Source organism: Vespa velutina, chromosome 16 (assembly GCF_912470025.1).
Source record: "Vespa velutina chromosome 16, iVesVel2.1, whole genome shotgun sequence".
Taxonomy (NCBI): Eukaryota; Metazoa; Arthropoda; class Insecta; order Hymenoptera; family Vespidae; genus Vespa; species Vespa velutina.
Window position 1 is genome coordinate 4,664,391 of NC_062203.1, and position 20,096 is coordinate 4,684,486.

The 20,096-nt window shown below is 32.0% G+C and overlaps 2 protein-coding genes and 1 long non-coding RNA gene across 7 annotated transcripts in view; 1 reads left to right on the top strand and 2 right to left on the bottom strand.

Moving 5' to 3' along the window:
- LOC124954881 overlaps window positions 1-16,473 on the top strand; it is a 49,315-nt gene extending 32,842 nt beyond the window's left edge. For 3 of the 4 annotated variants that reach the window (XM_047508475.1, XM_047508476.1, XM_047508474.1), the window contains 6 exons: window positions 10,279-10,391; window positions 10,516-10,664; window positions 10,937-11,120; window positions 11,246-11,538; window positions 11,667-11,814; window positions 15,049-16,473. In XM_047508475.1, coding sequence (XP_047364431.1) covers window positions 10,279-10,391; window positions 10,516-10,664; window positions 10,937-11,120; window positions 11,246-11,538; window positions 11,667-11,814; window positions 15,049-16,368 — 2,207 coding nt within the window. In that variant the 3' untranslated portion in view covers window positions 16,369-16,473. Of the gene's footprint in view, window positions 1-8,738; window positions 9,309-10,278; window positions 10,392-10,515; window positions 10,665-10,936; window positions 11,121-11,245; window positions 11,539-11,666; window positions 11,815-15,048 lie in introns of those variants that run through there. The other variant, XM_047508473.1, reaches the window with a different exon arrangement.
- Window positions 1,442-8,814, bottom strand: LOC124954888. Its single transcript, XR_007102702.1, has 4 exons — window positions 8,780-8,814; window positions 3,442-3,665; window positions 2,121-2,963; window positions 1,442-1,827 (listed from the first exon to the last, which is right to left on the bottom strand). It is a non-coding gene; the product is annotated as an uncharacterized LOC124954888 (long non-coding RNA).
- Window positions 16,474-16,651: 178 nt separating the features above from the next.
- Window positions 16,652-20,074, bottom strand: LOC124954882. Of its 2 annotated transcripts, XM_047508478.1 has the most exons (7): window positions 19,920-20,074; window positions 19,124-19,533; window positions 18,824-19,047; window positions 18,674-18,729; window positions 18,153-18,581; window positions 17,952-18,055; window positions 16,652-17,434 (listed from the first exon to the last, which is right to left on the bottom strand). In XM_047508478.1, the coding sequence occupies exons 1-6, from the start codon at window positions 19,991-19,993 to the stop codon at window positions 17,974-17,976; spliced, it is 1,275 nt and encodes a 424-aa protein (XP_047364434.1). In that variant the 5' UTR covers window positions 19,994-20,074; the 3' UTR covers window positions 16,652-17,434; window positions 17,952-17,973. The 2 variants fall into 2 exon arrangements, with proteins under 2 accessions (XP_047364434.1, XP_047364433.1); XM_047508477.1 differs by lacking the exon at window positions 16,652-17,434 and having other exon boundaries at window positions 17,542-18,055.
- Between the last annotated feature and the right edge of the window lie 22 nt (window positions 20,075-20,096).

Sequence of the window (20,096 nt, forward strand, 5' to 3'; positions counted from 1 at the left end):
GCGTTAAAATGACATAAAGAAAAAGAGAGAGAGAGAGAGAGAGAGAGAGAGAGAGAGAGAGAGAGACGAGGAAGGTGTTGTTCTTATCTTTCGATTTCACTGTTGGTACGGGAAGTTAATTAGCCATTTCTTATGGTTTCATATTTTTCATGATTTACAAATCTACCTATTCTTATGTAGGTCATAAATATATCCATTGGAATGCACGATACTTGTTGTATCTACTTCCCTTTCGCACGATATCCCTATTTGAATTAGCTATTGGATGATACTTTTGCCTGTTTGCGTGTTACTTCGTCATGCTTTGTAAATCGATTTCACACGAGAGATAGACATTTATGAAAATTCATGCTTTATTTTTTTTTTTTTTTTTTTTTTTTTATGATTATTCTAAAATACGCGTTACTCTCATGTCAAAGTAATTAGGGATAAAAAGAAAACACTGAATTTTTTGTCTCATTGTTAGCTTAAGAAGGTCAGGAATTAGATGAAATTGACCTATGTAAATTATATTTTTAATTGACATTATTATATATAGATATATGCCATGATAGGCATATATATATATATATATATGATACAATATAGTATTAGATAGTATTCTAAGCTAGTATTGCAGATTAGTAATATAATATATTTTGTATATAGTACAGTATAGTATAATATTAGATTACCGGATGGTATAATGTATGAAAAATGATCGATGGTAATTAAAATTAATCGATATACTTAGGTCAATCTTATAATGATCGACAAGTCATAGGTATTGGATATCTATATGGCTAGGTATATAATTTTCCTGAGGAAAGAGTCTTAAAATAGTCTCATTTAGTTAAGTCATTGGTTACTTACTTACTAACGAACGTCGTCGATCTTACTTATTGTTAGGCTAGACCATTCGTGGTCGTCGATTCTTGATTCCTCCGAGTTGAAATCTAAGTAGCGGGAGAACTGAGGGAGGAGAGGGCTCGAAAGTGTTGTGGTTAAAAACCAAGCGGTGGATAAACTCTCGCCGATAGAGTTTCCTTCGCTAGTATGTATTATAGTCGCGAGATGATGATGGTGAACGAGAGCTCTCCGACTTCTCTCGTAACTTCCGTTTCTTGCTTAGGAATTACACCGCTTGGTCTCGGAAGTCGATCAACGTGGTCAGGTTCAAGCTTAACTTAGTAGCACCATAATACACCATTACTATTTTACATAAGTATATATTATTATTGTTCTTGTTCACGTTGATCACTCGAATTTTATTCTATTTTATTCTCTTCCGCGTATCTTTGTTTAAATAATATCTGCTTGTCTACACCAATATATTCTTTTATTTTTATTCTTACATTTTTATTGTTACAAACGTTTAAGCATTATCATTAAAATATTATTACATAAATGCATATATATATATATATATATATATATATTATTATATAAATGAAATGCCAATTAATTATTATATTTTATTTTTAATGAAACTTGAAAGATCCTACGCTCCGTTTAGATACAAAGATCTTTGGATTTATATCACTAGGGACTTTGAGTAGGAGTATTTCTCTCGGTAGATTTCGAAATACTTTTATATCAAATTGCACGTACCATATATGACGTAATAAATCAGTGTGACGGAAACGAGTACGGCGCTTTACTCCCTTTGACTTCTAAACAAGAGTCGTGAGTCATGCGAGTAAGTACACGAGTGTAGGTAGCATTGCGATACGCCTCTTTTCCCTTAGAGATTTCTTCCTTTAAATCGGTTTAGAACGTCATTAGATATTCTTCGCATATATTTATTTTCATCTTTTCTCTATAATATACGATTGTGTGTCTATAACTCTGCATAAAAAAAGAAATATACCTATGTATCTACAGGTATTAAAAATTATCCAAATGTTTTCAATTATAAAAGGAATATTATTTAGAAAATTAATTAAAGGTCTAAGTAATATAAGTGTCAAGTGAAAGGAGCAAAAGGAAAAAGTTTTTTTTTTCTTATTTATATATATCTTTTTTCTTATATATATATATATATATATATATATATATATATATATATATATATATATATCAATCGATTTCGTGCGAATCAAATCGATACGACACCATCGATTTAATCGTTTTATTCTTACCTATCTGGAACTAGGTCTCTCTCTTTCTTTCTCGTCATCTCGGTGTTTCGAGGTCAGCATAGTCACGATTCTCTTGACATTTGTCCGGTCAAAGCGTGTCACATAAATGTCTATTATCATCGTATCCATATGTATAGTTTTTGTCCTGTAATTAGTGGATTCGCGAGTCAGTGCGCTAGTCGCGGTGCTATATATGATAAAACGAGATCGTGTTTGAGAGGTGCGAGAAGGATAGAAACAATGGCCCGAAGGGGTCGACGTTTCTCTTCTACAACTTTCGAGGCCAGCCTCGTCGTCACGTTCCAATATCGTCTTTGCGATAAACGTCCCATAATCTTTATCTTTCGAGACATATATCTCTTCGATTAATCGTACCTCGTCGTCGCCCGTTATTTCATTATTAATACGAAACGTTAAAACGAAATTGAGGATATGTATGATCAATTGAAAGCTGTTAGGATTCCGTTAGGTTTCCGAATAACAAAATCTTTTCTTACTTGTCTCTTATTGTCATTTATTACGAATGAATTTTTTTTTTTTTCTTTTTTTTTTAATAATAGAATTTTTATTATAAATAACTTTTTTATTGGCAAAATTATTTGACTTACCTTGTGTATTTATTAGAAGTGGATTATAATAAATCTCCTCCACCCTTCTCTTTCTCTCAACTCCGAAGTTTATCAATATTAGTAGAAGTTAGAAATATTTATAACCGTAATCGCATTCGCACTCTAATGAGTTATGAATAACTTTGGTAAACGTCCCATAATTTTCATCTTAGATAAGATAAATATCTTTTCGATCAGTTATCCTCGTCGTCGGCCGTTACTTGTCTATTAAATACTAAACATAAAAGTGAATTGAGGATGAGCATGATCTATCGAAAACTGTTAGAATTCCGTTAGGATCAAGTAACAAAAGCTTTTCTCGTGTGTCTCTTATGTAATTTATTACAAACGGATTGTGCGTTGCATAAATTTTTCTTTTAATTTTTTTACATTAAATAAATAAATATCTAAAGAAAAATATTAACAGAGCAAAATATTTGGAGATTACTAATATCTTGACTAAGATTTAAAGTAATCTCAAAAACGTATAATTTTTCTAGATAATAAACGATTTAGATAATACCGATGTATACAGAGTTGAATGTTTAACGATATCGATCCCCCTAATTGATAATGTATTGTATATGTAGTAATTGTATTGTGAATATCTTTAGATTTTCCTTTGAAAGATAAGACAGTGAAGATTATGGCAATAAAGTCATAAATAACGGTAGGTAACTGTCCGCGCATTCTCCGTTCTTCCTCTTACTTACTTGTGTTGTCATTGTCTAACATCTGTGAATCAGCTGGGAAAAACAAGGCTGGATGCCTTCTGGGAGGATCCGAATGGCGCTGGCATATTATTATATTACCGATAGCGGTCGTTACCCACGGCTAAACCTCGTCGATATGCATCCTCGACGACGAAATATTTTTCTCGGTTGTTTCTCCTAAGTATTAGACCGTTCATAACTGAACTAACAACTAAGAACTAAATCTGGAATTAAAATTAGAATATCCAAGTAACTAATTCGAAAAGTACAAAAGTATTAACAGCTGTCAACAATTTTTCTATCTCATAAATGTTCCTCTTCATCCTCTTTAGCTTTCTCTCTAATTTATTTGTCACTCGTTTGTCACGAGGTTTTTTCTTTTTCTATTTTTTTTTTTCTTTTTTCTTTCTTTTTTTTTTCCCCTACAGTTGCTTGAATTAGTTGAACAAATTGTTAATAACGGAAAATTCTTTTATCGCATTAATTTTTATTTTTAATGGAAAGCCAAACAAAATTAAGAAGAAGTTTGTAATAATTTGGTTTTTTTTATAATTTATCATTTTATCGTTTGATTTTTAATCGGTTAATCAGTTCGAATAAAAATATTACACTTCGTTTTGAGACTTGCCTTTTGTTACTCTCTTAACTCTTAACATTAGCCAAGTTATATTTTATTTTTACATCATGTCAAGAGATTTCGACGCATAGGATATATATATATATATATATATTTTATAAGCATCGAACTAAGTTCATTTGTATTCAGTCTTTCGTTTTCCTCGGTCGAACGGGGATCGAGATTCCTCGAAATCGAGACTCTTCGTGATCGATTTAACGAATGAGCTATCCTCGATCGGGTAACGCGTAGGAGAAGGAATTTCTTTGAGGAAGTTAAAGAGGAGACTTCGCGTGTCTTTTCAACTGGAATTCAATCGTGAGTTATCTCTCGATCTATCGAAAGAAACTTAGTTCTTGAGAATCGATTCCTCGAAAGGTCAATTATTCTTTTCAGTCGGTAGTATTCTTTGAAGAGTACATTTTTTACGATTGTAATTAATTGTACTTTGATTTTTTTCGATCTTTTTTTTTTTTTTTTTTTTTTTTTTTTTTTTTTTTTTTTTAACATAATCGCAGTGTTCGTTATTTTATTTTCTCGAGAAAAAATTAATTTTACATTTTCTAAGAAAAAAACAAAAAAAAAAAAAAAAGAACACCATGATATTAACAAAAATTGAAATTTGATTTAAAAATACTTCACAAACTAGACACGAAGAAAGATTTACTAACACGCAATGTTATTCGACTCAAGAAACGCGTGAAGGATAAATAATGAACTTAAATAGTAAAGTATAGACGAAAAGAAGGATGGACGGTTTTGATAGAGACGCAATTCCTTTGAAACGTCCACTTAACTTCGTTTCTATCCCGCGTTATTTTCACGGTGCAGTTATTCAGCACAATGGAGGAACGACTCGTAGAAGGACTCGTCTTCTTCTTTATCTCCTCCTCCTCCTCCTCCTTCTCCTCCATCACTACCACCATCACCTCCTTCTCTTCACCATCTTCAGAAAGATACAAAGCTGTAATTACAACCCCGAGAACGTCCTTCCATACGTTTTCATCGCATGCTCCTCCTCGGAGATTAACATGTGTGAGATATTATACTAAAAGAGAGAGACTTCGTTTATGATGATCTATGGATCGAAGGACAACGATTTTTTTTTTATCATTATTACTATTCTTGATTCAGACAGAAGAAGACGTAATTTTAACGAGGAGTAATTGTCTTTTGTCTTTCGTTTTGAACAATCCTTCTCTCTCTCTCTCTCTCTCTCTCTTTCTCTCTCTCTCTTCCGATCCTTCGACATGTTCATGATAATTCGCCGATCGAAAAACAATGATTTTCTTTTTCTTTCGTAAAAAAGACAATTTCAACGAGGATTAATTTTAATAAGGAAAGGAGCAATTAACTTCGATCTTTCACTTTTAATAACCTTTTTTGACCTCATCCAATGCATCGTTTATAATGATCCATCGATCGAAGTTTAATGATCGATTTCGTTTCTTTGTTCGGACAAAATTTTAATGAAAAGTAATCGATTTTCATATGACGATTTTAATAATCCCTTTTCTATCTCCCACCCTCTTCAATGTATGTATTTCTCAGGATGATCCATCGATCGAAAGATAATGATTTTTTTCTATTTCCTTTTTTGATTCAGACAGAATAAGACATAATTTTAACGAGAAGTAATCGAACCACAATCTTTCATTTTGAATAACCTCTTTTGACCTATGCTCAATCTGTTTGAATAGAAGAATCGAATCTCTCACGGTGTTACTTTCTCTCGAGAATGCAAGTGGATACTCTCGAAACGTTATTAATCTTTATCGATCGTAATAAAAAGAAAGGGGCATTGTGTTGGGATGTGGATTCAATGGTGAACAGGTGAATGTGTATCCGAGTTGACCTTTCGGGTGCACGAGAAGTGCACGTCTTGCGGTGTGAAACAACTTAGGAGAAAAGAACCGGACCAGGAACTAATTCTGCCCGTTCTAAATTCGTCCATTATTTCCATAACAAAACCTTTAGCTATAATATGTGTATATATATATATATATATATATATATATATATATTATTTATTCTCGAAGGAATAGAAAGAAAAAAGGGACAAATACATATAGATAGAGAGATAAATAGATAGATAGAGATAGAGAGAAACAAATTGGTGAACGTACATAGGTTTATGGTAAGTCGATAAACTAACATAAGTCCGCTTTAAATCATACTGATTTCGTGCTCGAATGAGTTTGCGATAAACCTGTTATTAATGATGTTGATAATATAAGCATGTGTGTATGTATGTATATCTCCTTGGATAACTCGATTATTTCGTGCTTAGAAACAAGAAATATTTCGATTTATCTTTTTATCTTTTTTCCTTTTTTTCCCCTGAATTTTAGTAAACCTTGATACTTTGTACTTGGTACTTAGTACGTGGTAAAAAAAAAAAATAAGAAAAATAAAGAAGATTCGAAGACTTGCGTGTTTAACGTTACGTAAGATTACATCCATTTTAAAATGTACGAAAGGAGTTTACTCGAAATTAGTTTTAAATTAAATTCAAATCGAATCTATTGTCGAATCTATGAAAAAAAAATAATGAAGGATCGAGTTTATCATGATGAAATTTATCAGTCGCGTATTGAGAAGATTAAACGCAAAGAGAGGAGGTACTATCTATTTACCGAGAACCTAACATAAATTGGCGAGTTCGTTGAGAGTACTTCGAACAACAATCGCGTCGTTACAACACAGTTGCATAAAATAAGGACGACGTACGAATCAACGAGAGAAGGGATAAAATAGAAGGAGGAGGAGGAGGAGGAGGAGGAGGAGGAAGGAAGGAAGGAAGGGCGGGAGTGGGAGGGAGGGTCACGTTCCGTACAATGATGCACGAAAGATGCACCTTTGCCACCTACTATTATTGTTATTATTATTACTATTATTATTGTTATTGCTATTGTTATTATTATTATTACATTTCTCGGTGAGTTCATTAATCGAAGCGACTCTCTCGAACTTTGATTCGTATCTTTACTTGAATGGTTGCTTCAATGGTACATAAGTGTAAGTTAATTAATGTTTCTTCGAACTTAATAACTTATTTATATATTTATATATATTTATATGTGTGCGAATCTTGATACGTTTCATTCATGGATATTTTTATGTGGGATATTATTATATTGTATAATTATTAATTTATTACGACTATAGTATTATTGCTTTATCAATTAATTATCATGAGATCGATAGAAAATCTTAGTATATCTTTCGTTATATATTATGATATTGTACCTTATTTATGGCGTATTGAGATGTCGAAAAAATAAAATCGATTATTCTGATCGATACAATATGGAGAGTATCTAATGAGAGTATTTAAACGCAAAAAAAAAAAAGGTAATTCTCACGATAGCAGGTTCTCTCTTTTCATAGGTGCGATTTAAAAAGGTACTTTGAGGTTTGTGATTGAATCAAAGAGAAAGTCGAAAAATAGGATATAGCGGGTAAAAGGGAAGCAGGAATGGAAAGTAAAAGCGGAAGACCACGATCGTGGCTAAAAAGACACATTGTTTTGACTTGCTGTCGCTCCATGCCGCACCACCCGTGCAGTTCGAGCGGACGTTAATTGTTTCGGCGATTCGCGTCTTACTTCCAATTAATTAAACGACGCAGACATCTTTTCCTTTTAACAATAAGATATTACTTTCATACGTTTATTGTTTCAACCATGAAAGATACGCATAGATCAGATATATCTGTTCTAATCATAAAGATCTCTAAATCCATTTTCGATCGTTTATAACGCGACCATCAATTATATCTACAAAATAAGAAAAAGAAAGTATATGTTTTCTAACGTTACCATTACCGATAGATCCAAATAAATATCCTAAATCAATGAATTTTTAATGATATTACAACGAAAATTAGTCATATTGGGTAAAAGTTCATTTGCGATAAATAGCTAGGATATTAGGTAGATAACGATGTTGTTGAAAACTTTAAAAGAAAACATTTCTATCTCTTAGCTCGCAAGCATAAGAGATTACAGGATGGATGAAAGGGAAAAGTTTAGTGGGATAAGAAAATCAAAGGGGAAAAACAAAAAATATCTTATCTCTCTTAAGTATGATCGACATGAAAGTGACTAATCGTTACAATGTCTGAATAACATTAGTATACGAGATAAAATTTTACCCCATAACACAGCTATGATTATAAAATGAAGGCATTGATAATACTTTTACCTTCAATCAAGACACGAAATTACGGGGTAGAAAGGAGGAATTTAGTATGGTGAGAATGTTCAATAAAAAAAAGTCGATTAAAAGTGGACCATCTTCCATCCCCATAAGTATGATCACATAAAATAATACTGAAACGACTCAAGATGATGATGATGATGATGATGATGATGATGATGATGATGATGATGATGATGATGATGATGATGATGATGATGAACAAGAAGAGAGAGAAAAGTTGTAACGTAGCGAGAGTGCCAGAGTATTTGGGCGGGAGAGGGAAGGGAAGAAAAGGTAGAGAGGTGGTTCATCGTCGACACGAGGAAGAGGAAAAGGCTGAAAGAGAAGAAGAAGAAGAAGAAGAAGAAGAAGAAAAAGAAGAAGAAATACTGGAAAGAGGGAGAAAGGGAGAAGGAAGGAGTAGTAAGTTAAGAGAGAGGGGTTAGGGGGAGATGGAGATCGGAGAAGAGGTTGGAGGTGCGTGAACGGAACGTTTCAGTCGTACAAGATACTCGCTTACCTGCCGATTTACAGAAGAGCGGTTGCCTTCGTTGGAACCGGTCGTGCACTGCTGTGCTGGTCGATAACCTGAAATAGGAGGCGCGCGCGCGCGCGCTCACACTATAAGTTCTCGTTTAAATTCGTATTTTTTATTTATTTATTTATTTCTCGGGAGTTTTTCGGGAGATTCTTTCTTCTTTTTTTTTTTGCTTTCCTTTTTTTTTCTTTCTTTCTTTTTTTTTTCTCCCCGAAACACACGAAAAACATGAAAGTTTATATCGTACGACGATTTTAATCGAATCAAATCTGTTTGTGTTCCTTCGTGATAAAATAGTGCGACTGAAATTTGGATTCTTTTTTAATTGTTACTATCTCTTTCTATCTTATTCTTGTTATTGGACAAAGAAAGAGAAAAAGTGAGAAAGATAAGTCAAACGTTAACATGAGCGGACCCAGTGTGGATGTTGTTTGGGATCCCCAAACGCAAATGAATTCCTTAGATTGTTGGGATTATTCCATCGAACTGGCGTGTCTTCAAGGACCGGAAGGTATACATACAAAGATTGAATGTTCCAACGGAATCATTAGCGAATAAAATAAGGAAATTCTTTAGAGAGAGGAAGGGAGAAGATGAAATATTTCGACGAAAGCTTATGTTCTTGTTCTTTCTTTTTTCTTTTTCCCTCTTGGGTATCTCATCTCTTCGCAATGCTTACGTTCGTTCGAAAGAGGAAACCCTGTGAGCTTGTTAACGAGGGAACGATGTCAATGTTCGTGCAGGCGAGGAAGGGCTTCGTTTAGTCAAACAAAGATTACGAAATTCTTAGACGAGAGAAACAAGTGTTTCTTTATTTTTTTCTTTTTTTCCCTCGAAACTTTTCTTATATTCAATCGCGTTTTTTCTTTTTCCTTTTTTCTTTTCTTAAATTTTTTACTGATATATATTAGAAATACGTATGTATGTCGTCGATCTTTGGATCCCAATGAATATCAAATCGATCGATAACGTTCGATTTAAGATGCGAAATTAATTTTACGATCGTTAAAAACTTTTCAAACGATTTCCGTTCTCGTCTTGATAAAAATACTTACTTCGATAGAGGGAATCGTTTCGTTCTATAAGGAAAAAAGATTATCACTCTTTGGACTTAAAAGTTCAACCATTTGAGACTTTGTTTTATGTATGTACATACATTTCCATTTCCCTCGCAAGGTCATTATTTTTCTTTCCTCTTTTTTTTTTTTTTTTTTTTTTCTTTTTCTTCTTTTCTTTTTTTTTCTTTTTTTTTTTTTCTTTTTTTTAACGAATAAATTTGCCCATGGCAAGTGCTTGAATACGTCATTGAAACTTTTCCCAAGCGCACATGTTATAAGTGTATTATTTATAAGATTCATAAACAAAACAGGATGTCTATAACGACGTATAGAAAAATAAAATAATAGCACGTTTATACGCTTGTTAATTGAATATAAACGACTAATGTGCTTATGTTTATTTATATATTTATTTCATTTCAGATCTTCAATTAGCAGCGGAACTTGGCAAGACTTTGTTAGAACGGAATAAGGAACTCGAGAATATAATCAAAATTCATCAGTCCACGATCGAGGAACAAGCGCAAGAAATAGAAGTAAATTTCTTCGAAGATTTGCCTGTTTTCTTTTTTCTTTTTTCTTTCTTCCTTTTTTTTTTTTTCTTACATCAATTATGGATATACGATTAAATTAATTATTGCATAATTAATTATTTTATAGTATATGAAGAAGCAAACTGCTGCATTGAGGGAAGTCAATGATTCGCGTCTTAAGATTTACGAACAATTAGAAGTCAGTATACAAGATTTGGAGCGTGCCAATCATCGTCTGGTCGTCGAGAATACTGGCGATAAAAAGCTAATAAAAAAGTATGTTTATATTTATACGTTCTCCATTGTATGTCTTATATTATTATATTGTTATATTTCATTTTGAAAATTTTTACGAATACGACACTTGATTTTATTTATGCATACGAGATAGCGACAACGAAACTATACTTGATATTTCTATGACAGAGCAACATAATTTATAATATGTCACACATTTCTATGATAATAGTAATAATAATAATAATAATAATAATAATAATAATAATATAATAAGGAAGAAATAAATTTTTAATCACATTTATTTTTAGTCAAAGCTTAACCATTGAAAATCTCGAGACACGATGCGAGGAACTTCAAAAGAAAATCGACGATCTTACATCACAGAGAGAAGTATTGCTTCGTCAGCAAACAGCAAATCAAAATCCTGCCGTCGTTCAAATGCAATCAGTTTCTTGGAAAGCAGCGGTAACGCCTGGTGGCAGTATACGACAGGTATAAATTTATTATAACAAATAAATTCTTCCGAATCGATTATTATCCGACATGTCAATTTCATATTATACATATACGTACAAAAAAGCATACATATTATATACAAAACTGTAATATTTTGACAGAGCGCTGCCCCGAGCTCACCGAATGTTTTTCAAGAAATCAATAATGATTCTAATTTACAACAACCTGTAACGACAGCCTCGAACGAAGAAGAACTGACGGATCTATTAATTCAATTACAAGAAGCTCGTAGTCAAAGAGCTAGAGAACAAAAAAAAGTTGCTGAGCTTGGTCAACAATTGACAACATTGTTACAAGAGAATAGTACTTTGGAAGAGCAATTAACTTTTTGGCGTAGCAAAGCACAGGACGTGAAGAATTTGCAAGATGAAATAAATACCCTCGAGGAAGTTAGGTGTGTTCTCTCATTTTTAAAATAACCTACATGATTGGAACTTTTTTTTTTTTTCTTTTTTTTAATTAATACAAATTTTAACCTATTTTAATCCATTAAATATATTAATATATTAAATCCATTTTTAGACGGGGCCAATTATGCGGACGTTGCCTTCGTGGAATGGACACCAGAAATCATGATGAATTATCCGTTCTGGATGGAGAGGAGTACGATGACATTAGTATTGCAGGTTCGCTCATTAACGAACAAACTGATCCTGAACCAGTTGTACAGGTAAATGTTAGATTTCATTTAGTATTTACAGGCCACATTCGTTATCGCTCCGTACAGGCATGAATGTATTTATTTCATTAATTCAAAGTTTAGGATGCTGGTCCGTATACACACATACTCGCTTTCTTTTTTTATCGTTACGTTAGTTCCATACATTGAAACGTAGAAATTGCATTTTAAACTTTCTGCATGGAACAAAAAGAAATCTTTAGTACGCGGAAGTGAATATTTTTTTATTTTCATCTTACACATGAATACATGACTTTACTTTCTTATACTTCGTGAATATTATTGTTATAATAATCTCGATTGTTACATTTGACGGACAGTCATACATACAGTAATACAGTAATACGTGTATGTTAATTGCAATTTCATTCTATTTCTTTCTTTTTTGTTTCTTCATTTTTTTTTTTTTTTTTTTTTTTTATCTTTTTTTATTTTTTCGCAACGATCGACTCAACAAAATCGGTTATATAAGCATGACAAGTAATTGGAAAAAGTCAATTGAACTTAATTGGATGAAATATATTTCTTTTTTTAGATGCATCTCTCTCTCTTTTTCTCTCTTTCTCTCTCTTTTAATGCTCGTATCTTATGCTTAAATTAAGTAATATTCACTTTTATTTGCTTTAGGAATCGATCCCAACAAAGTTAACGAAAAGCAGCGCGAAAAAAGAACGTAAAGAATTTGTTTGCCTGTTATGGAGGATTTTCACTTATATATGGAACGCACCGTCACTGATGCATATCGTTTACGACACGATAACTTACATCAAAGACGAATGCGTCATACCGTTGCTACTGAAACCATTTCGGATACCATTGTTTATATTAAGAAAATTATTACCGTTGTATATTCGGAGAAAAATTATTTAGAGATATGATTTTTAACACATTTCGGGGATATAAAATTAGGCAAAGAAAAATTAAATTCTTTTGGATTATTTTTTTCAGATTTTATTTCAATCTTTCTTTGTTAATCTTTGCTGTTTTTTTTTCTATTTTTTTGTTTTATTTTTTTTTTTTATTTTTTTTTTTTTTTTAATTTTTATTATTCAAATCGATTGATTTTGAGTCAATTAGTCCTTTCCAGGATAATTTTTAATGAGGGACAAACAACAACTCAAATCCGAAACGTCTGGTCACTTTTAATTATTTAGGATATAACATAATATATAGTAAATCGGGATATATAGTTTATTTTCTTCGTTTATTCTTTCGTAATCTCTCGTTAATTTCTTCTAAGAAAGAGAAAATTTGGACATTTGAGAAAGAAAAATAACAATGAACTAATCCATAGGAAGTCGTATTATTATTTTGCTCATCGTGTCCATCTGAATTCGATTGTCACACAATACACAAACACATTCACACGTTCATTGTTTATAAATCATTGATAGAGAAAAAGCTTTAAAACGTTCAACGTTCGATCTAATTGCTACTTTTATTACGTTACATCAAAATTTTTTCATTTGCGCTTTTTATATCGATTGCAAATGTAGTAGCATGCCTGCGTTTTCTGCTTAGAAATATTATTTCTTTCTTGTTTTTTTTTTTTTGTTTTTTTTTGTTTTTTTTTTTATTCATCGACATCGTATCTACATAGTACGATTAGATCAATGTTCATTGAAAAAGGCTTAATTTTCTATGGATTTTCTTTTGGCTTCTTTTATCTTTAGGATAAAGCATAATTAAATATATTATATATAATATTATAGAATTTATATATTATAATATTGTATATATGACATTCTAAATAATACGTACAAATTCTTTATAAAATTATATATCATATATATAATATGATATAAATAACGAGATTACGTTGAAATTACGAAGAAAAATCTTTTGTTCTTTTAACTCTTCGTTATTAGCTTTCCATGGTACAAACTTTAGTTGATCTTGATTAAAAATGTTTTTTTCTTCCTTTTTATTTTTATTTCTGATGGATAGAGCTTAAACGCTATTGTTAATCTCATAATTCGATTCCGAAGTGGAAATGTAATTGAAAATCTATTTAGGATTACATTTTTTACACACGTGAACGAGTTAATGATATATCAAAGTTAGGGATTAAATAGAGTGATGAATTATAATTGAGCACTTACGTTTTAAGTAAGTAACGAAAGCATAAACTGACGAACGGTATATATATATATATCTTTTTGTTTTAATTTTTAGAACAACTTTTCTAGCATTGAAATACGATATAGAGAGGAAAAAACATTGAGTAAAAGATAAAATTTGTTATGTAAATAAATAATAAACGTGCATGATTTTTTACGAACTTCTAGATAGGTAGGTTAAATCCATTATCTTGTATTTTTTTTATTTACTTTAACGTAATTTTCTATCTTATTTCCAAAGAAAACGAAAAGACTGCATCATTTTATAAATGATTAACAAATTAGTTTTAATTAATTAAGCTTTAATATAATCTTTCGCGTTGATTATTTCGTATAATTAATTATTTCGATAATAATAAATTATTAGCTCGTGCACAATTGATAAATAATTATTGAAATTCATTTTGAATATTGTTTTAATTAATTCTAAATATAATAAATACTTTTTTTCGCTTTGTTACGTACTTCGTAATTTTATTACGTTATCATTTCGAGCATGATTTTAATGTAACAATAACTTAGTAGTACTTCTAGTCGATTTTGTGTGTTAAGAAAAGGAAAAAAAAGGGGGGGGGGGGAAAGAAAAAAAAAGAAAAATCATATCTTGTACAATGTATAAGTGTGCCAGATTTATATGATCTTAAATAAAATATATATTTTTGGAAAAGATGCCATTGTATTTTTTTAATATCCTATAAATCTGGCGGTTTCCTAAACCTTTCCAATCTTTTATCCGAGAAACCATGAAAATAATATTTTCTTTTTTTTTTTTCCTTCGAGCAAAAAGAAAAAAAGATTTACGTATAAAACATGCAAATGAAAGAAAATATATGTGCATTAACTTAAAGTGATATAAGAAAAAAAAAAAAAAAGATTTCTAGTCGATTACTTTCGTATCGATTCGTACAGTATTAACGAAAGGAAAATAATTCTTTTTTCTTTTTTTTCTTTTTATAGTTAGAAAAAAAATGTTGTCTAAGTTTATTTTTTATTTTCTCTATCAATTTTTTTTTTTATCTCTTTCTTTCTTTTCTTTCTTTTTTTTTTTTTTTTTTTTTTTTTTGTAATCATTTCACGCGTATATACGAAAGACTTATTTTCGCAGGAAACTTGCAACAACAACAAGACAGGAGTGACGAGCGAGGTAAATACCAACCCGTACAGAGAATTGGTCGAAAAGTATCAAGCGTTATTGGAAGTCCAGAGATTATCGGCACCTCGTAGAAAGAACAGTATTCCAACGATCGGTGGTTGTATGTCGCTTCAAGAAGAACTCGAAATGTCAGGGGAGTACAATTGTTTCCAGAATCCATCAACGGAGAACGAATTACAACAGGAAGGTGGAATAAAGTCTGGAATGATCGGTAATAATGCAGGTGGCGGTAGACGCGGTAAAGGAGATAATATTGGGAAAAAAGCATTTTCCGCAACACCGACAGATTTTTCCGAGGCGGAAACATCGTCTTCCGGTTTCTCGGATGAAACAAGTAATAAGGCAACGCAAACAGATGGTAGACCCGGTTCATTTCTCTGTTCGATTGCCGACGGCGAGGATTGCAAATTTAGCATTTATGATGATAACAGTCCATTCGAAAGTAGATTTAGAAAGACCCCGGAATATAGACAAATTTTTAGCGAGATCTTTCGTGTATTGAAGCGAGCTGCCGAGGCAAAGGACGAAGGTGAAAAGTTACCTTTGTTGGATGATCAAACGAATAGCAGTGGCAATGATAGTGCTCATTCAGAAAATCGTAATGATAGTACGAATCTTGGACAAGACGATGTACCAAGCGAGACAACGGATGATAATCAAAGTATCATGTCCTCGGTCATTTCTTCGGTTGTCTCGGAGCCACCTTATAAAATGCAAACGCCAATAACGTCAAAAGAATCTACAAAGAAAGAAACTAACGATAAATCTCAATCTGATATTGGTAAGACCGAGAAGACGTTGGATAATAGAGCGACCAAGCTCGATTTCGTTTCCGTAAATGTACACGTTAAAAAGAATAGGTCGTCCGCGAAGAAGAATCCTGCGAAAAAGTTGGCATTTAACGAACGGCCAAAAACACCGAACATTGTGCCAACTACGAATCCTACTTTCGTCCAAGGCAAATCTAATAGCGGCGGCGGTAGACGAAGATTTAGAGCTTTGACTCCGGTCGAACATGAAGGTACTAACGTTTGGAATAATAGCTCTCAATATAATCAATCGAAAACGAGAGAATCGCCAAATACAGTTAGAAAATCGCAAACGTTCGTAAATCGTAACGCAACGGAGCAAAATAGTCATTCCTTCGAATATAGCGAATATAAACCTAGCACAGCCTCCGAAGAAGTCGCTAAATTAAAACGTCTCGAATTGTCTTATGCCGAGGTTCTTAGAATGCCAAACAAGTCCAAAGCGAATCATCATAGAAGTTAAATTATTATAACTCGCCGAAACACACACATGCGCGCTCACACGCACATACACACATACATACATACATACATACATACATACATCATACATACATACATACATACATCATACATACATACATACATACATACATACATACATACATACATACATACATACATACATACATACATACATACATACATACATACATACATAAATACATACATACATACATACACATAGAAAAAACAAAGAGAGAAAAAAAAGACAAACATGAAATGGTTTAAGAAAGAGATTTCTTTTTCTATATGAAAACCAAGTGAGATTATGTTCAAAGGTTCATTAGGTTTAGAATAAAGGAGCGTATTAAAAGAAGAACTTAACTTATTTCATATTCGTGTGATGGTACAGTATTGAAGAAAACAATTTTAAATTATAGGTACACTTTGTAAATATATATTTTGATCGATTATGTAATAACTGTGTCGTATTAGAGAGAATAGCGGTTAGTATTAATTTTTAAGTATCTTTTGTATCTATATCGCCTATTTTCATAAAGTTCGTTTTTACGAGATCCCGGCACACGTGACATTTCAAATAATTTATTAATTAATTTTTATCGAATGAACATTCCATCGACCCAGGGGGCATGATAAAAAAAGGAAAGTAGAAAAAAGAAAAGACATTTACGCTCGAGTTCCGTTAAATTTCAAGAATTAACCCCGTCTCAAAATGCATAAGTGCTAAAACAACTAACGTGCCATTTGTTACATCAAATTGTAATCGTAAAAATATTACAATATTTCGACAAGTTTTTAGACTTATGTGAGAGATTACCCATGAGAGAGTTTCTTGTGCATGAAAGGACTTGCATGTACGCGCGGTATGTTAGCTTTTATATTTAAATAATTAACGGTCTATGATATTATGAGATCATCAACATTACCGTCATCGTTATCATCATCATCATCATCATCATCATCGTTGTCATCATCGTCATCGTCGTCGTCTTGTAAGAATCTAATAAATTCTTTGTCGGTGCAAACCTATATTCCTCTACCTTTGCGTTATTATGTACAAGAACCTATACGGCGTATTTATAATAAGAGTTTTAGAATGTTAGTAAAAGACATTTTTATTTAAATTAAAAGAAGAAGAAAAAGAAAGAAGAAAACCCGAGAAGATCATACATACATACATATGTTTTATTATTTTATTTCTTCTTTTTATTATACAACGAAATAGGGCATAATAATGATCTTCGATTACTAAACACAATTCCAATTTCAAACCATGATTCGCTCGAGAGAGATTACAATTAATGAATAATGAATTATGAAACAATGAAATTCTTGTTTCTCTAATAAATTTGCTCGCGATATCGAATTTTATTTTGATTTAATTTAATACATAAAAAAATTCAAGCAACACTCATGTCACTTTAATTTCATATCTTCGTCAACTCTTTTCTCTTGCTTTATTCTTTTTTTTTTTTTGTTTGTTTGTTTGTTTGTTTGTTTATTTTTTTTTTCTTTTCTTTTCTTTTTTTACTAATATTATGCACCGCCGTTGCATTATAATTAAAATTTTTATATGAATACCTCACGTACAAGTCCGATACATTTAATTAGGATCATCAAATAATGCACGATGAACGGCTCCTAAACTTGGTTGTACGTAACTCGAACTAACGCTTCGTCTTGAACTAAAAGAGGAACAGAATAAGGTATGTTTCATTATCGATAGTAAGTTTTTTTTTTTTTTTTTTTTTTTTTTCTTAAAACGCTCGTAAATAAACTTACTCCGAAATTGATCTGACAGCTGGACCAGTTGGATTATTTTTTGGTCTAGGATTAACGAGTAAACATTTCATCGGATGACCATCCAATTGTCTATTGTGATAAGTTTCCACCGCTTTAGTAGCATCCTTTAATGTTTTGTATATAACTTCTGCAGTTCCTGGACGTACTAATCTAGAAATAAGCAATTCTCCCACATCCTCGAATAATTCCTTTATATCCTCTTGAGTAACATTAGCTTGCAAGTTAGATACTACGATTCTGTAACCGGTTGATTGACTCGACGAACTCGAACTAGTTTTGGGTCGAGATAAATGATCCATTGTTCTTGATTTACTTGGAATTGAATCAAGACGTGATTTTACTCCTATATCTCTTTGACTTCTGGGCTCGTAATACTTCGAATCGATTGAATCTTCAGCTAAGATAGTCCTACAATGAAAAAAACAAAAGACAAAAAAAAGAGTTAAAAGGAAGAGAGAGAAACGAAGTATTCACAATTTTTATCGTCCTCAAATAATTACCGTGATTTTGTGCCGAAGGACCAGTCTTCCTTATAAGGTGGAGATACAGTCTTTGTCTAATAATATAAAGTAAGTATTATTTTGACAAATATCTGATAGACATACGATCGATTCCTTCGATATTTTGCTTTTTTTTTTTTTTTTACTCACCATAAATGGATGCGTCATAATTTTATAATCTCTCACTCTTTCCCTTTCTCTCTCGACATCGGATTTACGAGACGGTACAATCCTTGTTACATTATTACCCGTTGGTTTTACCCATGTGTACGGAGACGAAGGTTTAATACTGAACACTGGAGGTGGTGGTGGAGGCGTTGGCGCGTAATCATTGTTGACAGTTCGTCTTAAAGGCATAATATCTACTGCATAATCTATAAGGGAATAATATATGGAATAAATATTATTATATAATATACAGACACATACCATTTTATAGAAAATTCATACCGTCATTATAATCAATTGGCATATCACCAGAATAGTGAGATTCTGCTAGAGAAGGGGGTCTGTAACCTATCGTTCTAGATGGTGGTGGCATATAGTTGTTTGGTGGCATTACATGCGGCATCATAGGTGGAATTTTATTAGTCGACAAGGAAAGCCTACCATTTCTACCAGTTTTCCGTGATATTCCAGGAACTTGAGTTTCTATCCTTTTCAAATGTGAGGCTCGTATTTTATCTAATTTCAATCTTGCATCACTTTGTTTAGCGATCTCTGCAAGCTTATCTCTAGCATCCGTAAGTTTCTCACGATTCTTTTGTATTATCTTGAAACGTGCATCTGTGAGAGCATGGGCGCCACGACCCCTTATGGAACCATTGGCGCGTGATCCTCTGTTGAAGCCTCGACGGGCACTGTAAGTAATAAATTAAACGAATAAAAATAAAATTCTTCATAGCACACCATTGACGTAATAAAAATTCAAATAAATTAATTATAAGATGAAATGATATCTCTTTGAAAAGGATATCATGTATTATGAGAAAAGTAAGTGTTTTTTTTTCCTTTTCTTTCTTTTTTCTTTATCTCCAATATACCATAGACCTTGAAATATGTATCTAACTTAGTAAAACGTTTCACAATCAATAAGAATTTAAAAATGATACATCATACTGATTGAAGAGACAGAGGAATTTTTTTTTTTCTTCCGAGATATCGTACATCTCTTTAAGGTTAATATCGATTATTAATATAGGACGAAAAAGAAATTTTAATAAACGATTTATGAAAAATTCATTACCCTGTTCTGTTTCTCATGCCTGAAGGTTTAGTCTTTTTAATTATGTCATCTAAACTTAAGCCCATGTCAGCCATACCGCAACAACTGCACTGTACAGTTTCAATTGAATCACGAAGAGAAAATTTTCTTGATGCGTATGCTCAAGAAAATTTATCAGCCAGTCCGTAAAATTTCATT